This window comes from Stegodyphus dumicola, chromosome 9, assembly GCF_044657685.1.
Source record: "Stegodyphus dumicola isolate Sdum_Otavi_A_Nest chromosome 9, ASM4465768v1".
In the NCBI taxonomy this organism is placed as follows: Eukaryota; Metazoa; Arthropoda; class Arachnida; order Araneae; family Eresidae; genus Stegodyphus; species Stegodyphus dumicola.
Genome location: NC_140776.1, coordinates 55468971 through 55478390, shown reverse-complemented (window position 1 = coordinate 55478390; position 9420 = coordinate 55468971). Strand labels below are relative to the sequence as shown.

General features: G+C 31.2%; 1 protein-coding gene across 1 annotated transcript in view; it reads left to right on the top strand.

Annotated features, from left to right (window-relative positions):
• Positions 1-246: 246 nt before the first annotated feature.
• The window catches only part of LOC118186145 (chitin deacetylase 1-like), a 38601-nt gene continuing 29427 nt past the window's right edge, over positions 247-9420 (top strand). Inside the window, exon 1 of the mRNA XM_035356187.2 lies at positions 247-403. Coding sequence (XP_035212078.1) covers positions 355-403 — 49 coding nt within the window. The 5' untranslated portion in view covers positions 247-354. The remainder of the gene's footprint in view (positions 404-9420) is intronic.

The following is a 9420-nucleotide window of genomic DNA, read 5'->3' as shown; positions in this document are numbered from 1 at the left end:
GATGAAAAGTTTCCAGAAGGATAAAACGTGTTGTCAGGTACTCAAATGTAACTCTGTTTACAGCTCTGCGATATTTACGTTTCAGTGATGATATATCCAAAGTTTTCTTGAATTCAAACTTTACATCTGATTCTGTTGAAAGGAAAGTTCTCGCATATTTTAAAGTGTCGGTAAGTGACTAACAAAAGGCGTTTCCGCTTCGTCAAAACTAACATCTTAGTGATTCAAACCGAGAGATCAGTATGCAGTCAGGCAGGTAGGTAGGTCAATGACGTAGAGCGTGACGTCATGGCTTACCTTCCCTCATATAAAGGGGAATGAGATCCTCAGATCTAGTTTCGGACTGTTGCCACCATGGTAGGATCAACGTGGATAGTTTTTATTGGAATTGCCATCACCGGAGGTAAGGATTTAATACCATTGACTTATTGTTTTGTATGTTTTATGTCAAAATTATGATTGACTGATGTACTGACATTAATATACTTGGAACCCGGGATCTGTATAAAAATATTAAAAATAGATTTCGGATTTTTTTTTGGGGTAATGTACAGTTTAATATCTAAAGAGCTTCTGTTATTACGTACTTTCTTGAGATATTTTTTTATCTCTGTAGTTCTCTAACTTAGTGTTATATAAACTACTTTGCGTGGTTAATTAACGGAGGCATCTTATTTATAGCTGAAATCATATGGGTTTTGAAAAATCTAACTGTGCGTAGTGGATTAACTTGCGAAATTTCAGTTATTTCAAAAAAAAAAATGTAACAGTCTTATTTTATTACTTGATACTAGCTCCTCGCTTATTTAGCTCAGATCATTATATACATTTACAGATCTACATCATAATCAATATTATTATGTATTTTTGCGTTCTTGTGCGCTTCGAATATTTACAGAACACTGGTTTCAAAAAGAAAGCGAATATGGTTTATCGTTTTTTCCTAGGGCACAATAATTTTAAAGATAAACGCTAAAATGAATGAGCATCGTTTTATATATTTTATTTATCAAATCTAAAACGATTGAATGAAAAGAGTAGTTTTCTCAATCAATTTATAATTTATTGGCCATAAATTACATTTTGAATTTTTATTGTGAATGATCGATGTCTTGCATAAGCTGTTTTGTGGCTTAATGCAATTTGTACATTATAAATGAAATCAGAAATTTCTTCTGTTCCTCATTTACAAGAAAAATAAAAATTCAAGAATAAATTTAAAACATTTCAACAGTAGTACATTAGACATTACAAAAATCTGTTGCACTACATATTTCTTGTTAGAAAAGCTTAGTCTGTTTTTATTTATTAAAAATTTTATTATTAATTAATGTTATTTTTTATTGATAAAAATTTATTTTAATGTCACTTTAAATCGCAAGGAAAGGAAAATAATTTTTAAGTCTCCGTTCTATTATAACAGTTGAAAATAGTTAGCTCTTTAAAGATTTCATAAAAGCTATGAATTATTTATGAATTAACAACCGCAGTTTTACCTGTTTGGCTGCTTCTTCGAATCGAGCTACAGTTTATTACAACTGGTCTGTGTACTTTCAAGGAGGAAAAATTATCTTGGTTATTTTTTTTATTTTGATTGACTGAAATTTGTTTGATTTTGATTGACTGATTATTTGAAATTGTGGCACATGCTTATATTCCATCTGTGCCCTCTGAAAGTTTTCCTAATTGAATGAGGTTTCTACTTAGATTCTTAATCTCGCTACATACATTTCTCAATACGCCTTTTATTGTGCATAAAATGTTTGAAACTGCTGTACAAGTTTCAGATAAAATGGCTACCATTTGCAGCATTTCTTTCCTGATTCGACTTTCAGGTGAAGAACTGTTTGAGATGTTTCGACCGCTTGATATTTAATTCCATCTTTGGTGATATAAATATAAATCGATATTTTAGAGAGTTTGTTTTACAAATGATACTCCTCCTGAAGCAGAGAGACCACCTTCGAATGTTTTGCCAGAATTATCAGCAAGTTAGTAAATAATTAGAATGATTGCTGAGAGACGGTACAAAATATTTGATTGCTGATCTTAATGATGAATTATTTGGTTGATGGTTTGCTTAGTCCACAAAGATAACTAAACAATTATGGCACTTAAACGCAGTATTCCTAAAATCTGTGTCACGCTGGATGCGCTGTGTTTGTAGGTATGAATATTCACTATCTATGTTATTACATTTTGAGACATATTGGTTATGATGTAATTAATGTATGACACAGAAGTTTTCAGTTCAAGTACGTATTAAAATATGCCAGAATGAATATATGTAATGTAAAGAGAAGCTTATAAAACGTGTCTATGCCTACAGATGAGCGCTACTACCTTCGTATTCTACATTTAAAAAAGTAGTGAAAGCTTAATCTTCTGCATAGTACACTGGAGTCTGAATTTCTAATGTTTTATCGGACTTGTTTGTGAATGTAACAGCGGGTTAACAGGGGGGACATTTGCTGCTTTAATTTCAGCTGCTTTCTTTTAATAGTAATACAATATTCAAATCAACAGCGAAATGATTATGATGATAGTTCATTTTATCTGTAGTAGCACTTAATGTATGAAAATATAATTAATGCAACGAATAAAAGTAATTATTAATTAATGTAAGCTATGTTTTAAAACATTAAAGATTTTTCCCCCGGATAGTATAACTTGTGGCATGTTGCAATTCAAGAAAGTTCGAGAGTCGCAACTAGATTTTCCAAAAGCCACAAATCCATATTTACATCATTTTAAAAGTAGTGAAACAGGTTTCAAATGAAACAATACGTCTGATTCTTAACAACCATTTAATGACATTCTGCCTTATTTTCGTTTTAACATTCAGTAGTTTTACTGCACCAAACTTCATGCATGCATTTTAATTGTAACTGCATTACAACTGTATAAGCGTCGCACCGTGTGCGCCTATGAGCGGCGAACGCGGCTCGAGAGCCGTGCTATAAGCATCCCTGGATAGAGTTTAAGTTTAAATGCTGTTTCCGAAACAATAAGTTTCAGTCATTTTGAATGTATAATTTGAATATTTTCTAATTTTCAAGATTTCAACATGCCTTTTATATGAAAGCTGCTCTTATGTTCAAGTATTCATAAGCTCTCCAAAATTATTTAAATCTTTTTCGCATTTATTGGAGTTTTCAAAGTAAATTTTAAAAGCGCAATTTTGTTTCTTTTTTCTGCTGGTACGTTTCGCTAGCAAGTAATATGGTCGTTGGTAACAAAACTTTAGTAGAAATACTATAATAGTTCTTCTTGCTACTACTGAATATTACATATTCTGTGAACATTACATTAACATAGTTCATTTGAAATATCTCTTTCTCAAAGAGATAGTACTTGGGTAAAGAACAGTGATCATAATTTTTAAAGATAATATTTACTTATTATTACTATATTAAACTATTTTAAACCCTTAAATACTTCTTCTGAATTGGCTACAGAATATTCGAGAAATTGCAGGTGACATAGTTTAAGGTATTAAGTCTTCTACAGTAGTTCAAAAAATGCAATCGCAGGTAATAAGATCACGTGCACTCACCCGGAATAACTTTCTAATAATGATGTTGCAGCCGGCATCGAATAGGAACCACCGACACAGATTGCCGTCAAAAGTTTCAAATTTGATTGTTAAATCAATCATGCATCAAGTATTTCATCCGAATTGGATAGCAGTTTATGTTTTTTTATTATAGTACTAATTTGTCACTTTTTATTCCGTTTTGGTTTCCGACAACTTCCTCAAGATTTTTTTATACCGAATGAGTTCAATATCCTTTGTAATTCTAAAATCTGAAAGCTGATTTCATCTCATTTACTTTACGTCTGAACAAGAAGAATGATACATATTTAAAATAATTATTCATAAGAAATCTAGACACGAAATGTAAACTCACAGTAATCTTTGTTAAATCATATCACATAATGGAAAAAGAAGCCGAAAACAGCATAACATAGTAAAATAACATAATTATGTATTCCAATTTGAATTTTTCTACAGTTCAGACTCAACTATAGTAAAATCAGGAAATAATTAGTTATAGCAATAATTATAGTAAAATTAAGCACTAACATTAATTACAGTAAAATACACCACTAGCATTTGAAAATATTGATTTCAATAGAGACAGTTTTAAAGCTTTCGAAGAAAAGTCGTATTAAGTCAATTGTCATGAATTTAGTTTCTTTTTATTCTAAATAAATTGAAATTCTAAATAAATAATAATACTGAAACAAGACTGCGTATTTTCGTTCGTAAAAACCTATGAAATGTCACTTCTAAATGAAACTATAGGTTTGCTTGGATTTTAGATGCATATTGCTTTTGGTCAATTATACATCTATATTTCCTTTTTATAACATTCTTATTATAGAGTCTCGTCTCTTTGGTAGCATAAATTAACGAGCTCTAGAAAGATTGTAGAGGAATTATCTTCAGGTCTTAGACAAAGTCAGAAACAGTAGACAAAGTCAGAAAAAGGATGTAAATGACCCTTACTTCAATTACACGTAGTTGCACAGACGGCCCCACTTGGGCTTACATAAGCCAACACTTCTGGCTCAATTCAAACAGGTAATGTTGAATTTAAGATAATATGTAATTAAACTAGCCTAACGGCTCCCAGGATAATTTAACCGGGCAGAAAGGCTCTGACTTATAGAAGGCGGCGGAAACAAGCTTGATGGCTAGAAGCACTCAACGCCACAGAATCAAATCTCTATTTAGTAACAACGTAGCCTTCAAGCAGGCATAACGCGCTTTAAAATCACCTTCCAAAGCCTTCGCTTAAATAGCACTTCTTTCTCCCTTAATTTGAATAAACGCACTCTAACTGATTAACATTCTGGGAGGAAGGCGTGGGTGAAAAAGAGAGTGAAAAGATATCGCTTTAACTAAAAATTAACTATTAGTCAAAATAAATCAATTTCCACATTGTATCTAATTATAAGTTTCATAGGAATCTCACTTTACAATACTGTACTGATTACCTATATTTATTACTTTTATGTATGAAATCTTACAAAAAACTGGAGAATTATTACTTCATGAAAATTCTACATTATGTACTCGAATTTGACATTTAAAGCATTCTGTCTTAAAAAGACCTCATTTATTTTTTAATTGGTTAAGCTATAGAATCTCGCTTTTTCTGTTAGCATAAACTAACGAGCTCTCAGTAGAATGTATGAGGAACTTTTACCAGGTCTTGACAACAACAGACAAAGTCAGAAGAAGGGTGTAAAGGACCCTTTATTCAATCACATTTAGTTGGACAGACGGCCCCCCTTGGGCTTACATAAAGCCAACATTTCTGGCTTAACTCAAACATGTAATGTTGAAATTAAAATAAATGTAATTTAACTAGTTTAACGGGTCATAGGATAAATTAACGCATAGGAAGGCTCTGACTCGTTAAAGCCAGCGGAAGCAAGCTTAATGACTAGAAGCACTCAGCGCCATAGAATCAAATCGGAAGTAAGTCAAATTAACAACGTGACCTTGAAGCAGGCATAACACGCTCTAAAATTACCTTCTAAAATGTACGCTTAAGTAGCACTTCTTTCTCCATTAATTTGAATACACGTGCGCTATCTGATTAACATTCTGGCAGGAAAGCGTGGGTGAAAACAAAATGAAAGGAAAGTTGCGTTAAATAAAAATTAACTGTTAGTCAAAATAAATAAATTCTCACAAAGCTTTCTTTCTGATGGTATCATTTTTTGGTATGGACTTCAATGTAAAGTGCATTTTGTCTACCATTAACAATACCTTTGTTAATGTATAAAAATTCAGTTGATTTTTAAGAATCTATAGGAACAGCATCCATTCGGTAGGATGTGATATATGATTGCAGACAGGAAGTTAATGGAATCTTAGATTTGTTCAGAAAGTCAGTCAAATGAAGACGCCGCTTTCATTTTGAATACTCTTCTAAATGATAACATTGGTATCTATGCAACTGCTTGAAGCTATTTCTGTTATGTATCTTTATACATAATAGAAATATATATTGCACGACCTCTTTTATGAAAAGATTTTATTATGAAACATTAAAATTCAAAGTGCAATTAAAATAGCTTCCCAATAATCCAGCATGAATCTGCACTATCTTTCAGCTACATGAAAATGGATCCTTAGGAGGGTAAGTCCAAGTCGAAATTTCAAAGCTGGTAATTTAAACTACAAATCTGAGATCGGATATTTTAGTAGTTTTCTTAACACGTTACTGCCTCGATCCTGTACCTTAATTTAAAATATGGTTGTTTAATAACGCTGAATTGTTATATTTTCTACTAAGCTATGATCTTACCTCACGTCTTAATTTCTAAATCAATCTTCCTAGACGTAGGAAATGGATAAAGCATCTCGGCAGCACATGGTAACTTTTCTGTCTTCAGCTCATTAGCTTTATTATGTTCTAGGGCATGTTACCACTGATAGAAACTTTTATTTTCCAAGACAAATGAAAAGTAGAATTTTGGCAAAGACCATTTGTTTGTTGAGTAATTTGAGTATAAACGTCATAAAAGATTTTTGAAACTGATCTTACTAATAGCAGAAGTAAGCTTACATTAACATTTTAAAATAATAACGTACATATGAGAAATAAACTTCTGGAATCCTCTTCACTGTATCTGGACCATACGTTTCTCAATTTATATTTGAAGAGGTTTATTCTGGTTGCTTAAAAAATGGATGAAATAATGATATAATTTCCTAAAATCTATATATTTGCTCTGATAGCCAGTCAATCAGTGGCGCCGTTTTTGATTTATTTCGTTGCATCTCTAATAATTTCTAAGCTGCTTTGCAATAAATTCACTATGTATCAAAATTCTCTTGGAAAAGAAATGGGATTTGACGTTCTACGTGGGTAATTTTATGAAAAAGACCTATCTAACATTCAAACAAATATTTATAAAAGAGTACAAAATATCCCTCCATATATGTTACAACTATTAGTCGTTCATCCAATTTGCAAACCTAATTTCTCAAAGTCATCGCCAAATAAAATATCTTGTGAAAGTTACGAATCAGCAGTACTAGAAATATAATTGATTTAGAAAATTTTGAGGAAACATATTATCACTTCTTCCTTATATTATTTTTCTCTGTTACATATTAAAATACATTATAATTCATGAAATCATTATATTCCTTGAAAATACCCAGGAACTATGAGAAACTTAAATGCGAAACAAAATTATCTGGACATATTTCTCCTTAGGATATGCTAATGTTTCATAAGTGAATCGAGTTTTAGAATAAAGTGTTTGATGATTCGACTCCTGAATTACAGTAAACTGTGATACGGATGATATAAATATTACTTAAATCGTTGTAGTATTACTTGAGTCGTTGTAGTCTTTAAAACATTTAGACTCGTGTTTAAGAAAAACATTAATTTTAATATCCTCATCCTCATATAATGATTGATAACTGTAAGTTTCGTGATTCTTTCTTCTTAAATCTTCTTTGTTTTACATCAGCTGTTCTGTACCATGGTATGTAGTTTAGAGGGCGTTGACTCTTCCGCGAGCATTAAACTGAGAAAGAATCTGGGTGGCACCAAAGCAGTTCAATGAGATTCCAAAAAGAATGTTAACATTCCTTCATTCTGGACGCTCCAGGGCGGGGAGGAGTTTACTTTCACTAAGAAAATTACTGTAACTGCAGAAGATTAAGAAGCGTATTCTTTAGCGATTCTTAGAGTATTACAGGATAATATGCAACCTATGTTTTACATTATGAATGCACTATAACGTAAACAATGTGGAACTTCCAAAGAATAACTGCGTAAATAAAGCAATTCTTGGCCTAATTATTTGATAGCTCAAGATTTTATTCAGTCTTTTTAATTATGAGAAATTTTAATAGAAGTGATTCTCAAAGTGTTTTCTGTTTCATTCGAAACGATTACTGATGTTTTTTTTAATATGTGGACGACAATTTCTCTATGTTTTTAAGCGACACTGGGTAGAATACTTCTTTTAAAATAAAACAGTACATAAAACAGTATTAGTAATAATTCCAGAAGTAAGATTACATGAGATATAAGATAATATTTTAAATAATAACGTAATATAAGGATATAGAATAATATTTTAAATAATAGCGTATATATGAGAAATAAACTTCTGAAATCTTCTTCACTGTCTCTGGACCATATGTTTCTCAATTTACGTTTGAAGAGGTTTATTCTGGTTGCCTAACAAAATGGATGAAATAGAAATCTAATTTCCTAAACTCTATATATATTTGCTCAGATAGCCAGTCAATTAGTGGCGTCGTTTGGATTTATTTCGTTGCATCTCTAATGATAATTTCTTAGTTGCTGTGCAATAAATTCACTATCTATCAAAATTCATCAGGAGAAGAAATGGAATTTGATGCTCTACGTGGCTTCCAGTACATCTTATAAAAACATATCTAACACTCATACAAGTATTTATAAAATATTACAAAATATCTCTCTATATATGTTACAACTATGAATCATTTATCCATTTGCAAACCTAATTTCTCAATGTTGAAGTTAAAAATGTCAAATTCTATTATCCTTATAATAGAAATGACAATATTGTAATACAAAAGAAAGTGCAGTAACCTATATAATGCGTTGTTCTAAGTATTTTTATTATACTTTATAACTTTCTTTTTATAACTTTCTATTTATAGTCTAATTTAGTACATATTTCGATAAAGTTTATAGAGAAGAGGCTGGAATACCTTCATAGAAGGGTGTTTTTAACTAAGTAGTGTATTACTGATTTAAAATACGTCAGATATCTAATAGATCGGTAAATAAAATCAAACTACTGTATCAATATTGAAAAGCAGATAGTGATAAAACAATATTTTTATCGCGTAATGTTCTTGAACAGTGTATTATAAAATAAAATTATAATCTTGACGCAGGAACCGGTACCAGTTTTACAGAAGTTAGGTATCGGTACCAGTTTTACAGAAGCTACTTATAACTAGAAATTTATTTCTGAAGGATTTCAATTGTCTATCCATAAATTTAGTATCGACACATTCAAAAGAATTCGTAAGTACATACCCAAATACACGGAGAGAAATCAAAGTGTCCTATTCTTTATCTATTATTTAATATACATACAAGTACATTTTATATTTTTTAAATTCGGGTTCAGTATTTTTAAGTATTATCACTTCAAACTTCTATGTATTTCATCAGACAGTGGATGGAATTTATTGTTCTCAAGAACTATCCGGCTTACTGAAGATCGAGAAATAATCTGATTCAAACTCCACTGCCATCTTCTGATTTGAAAGGACCAGCTGATTGCTGATGATTTGTCCCAAAACACAGAGTTCCCGCACTTGGGAAAGACTTCATAAACTAAGAATGGCTTAGTTGGGTGTTGCAGGTTATAGCT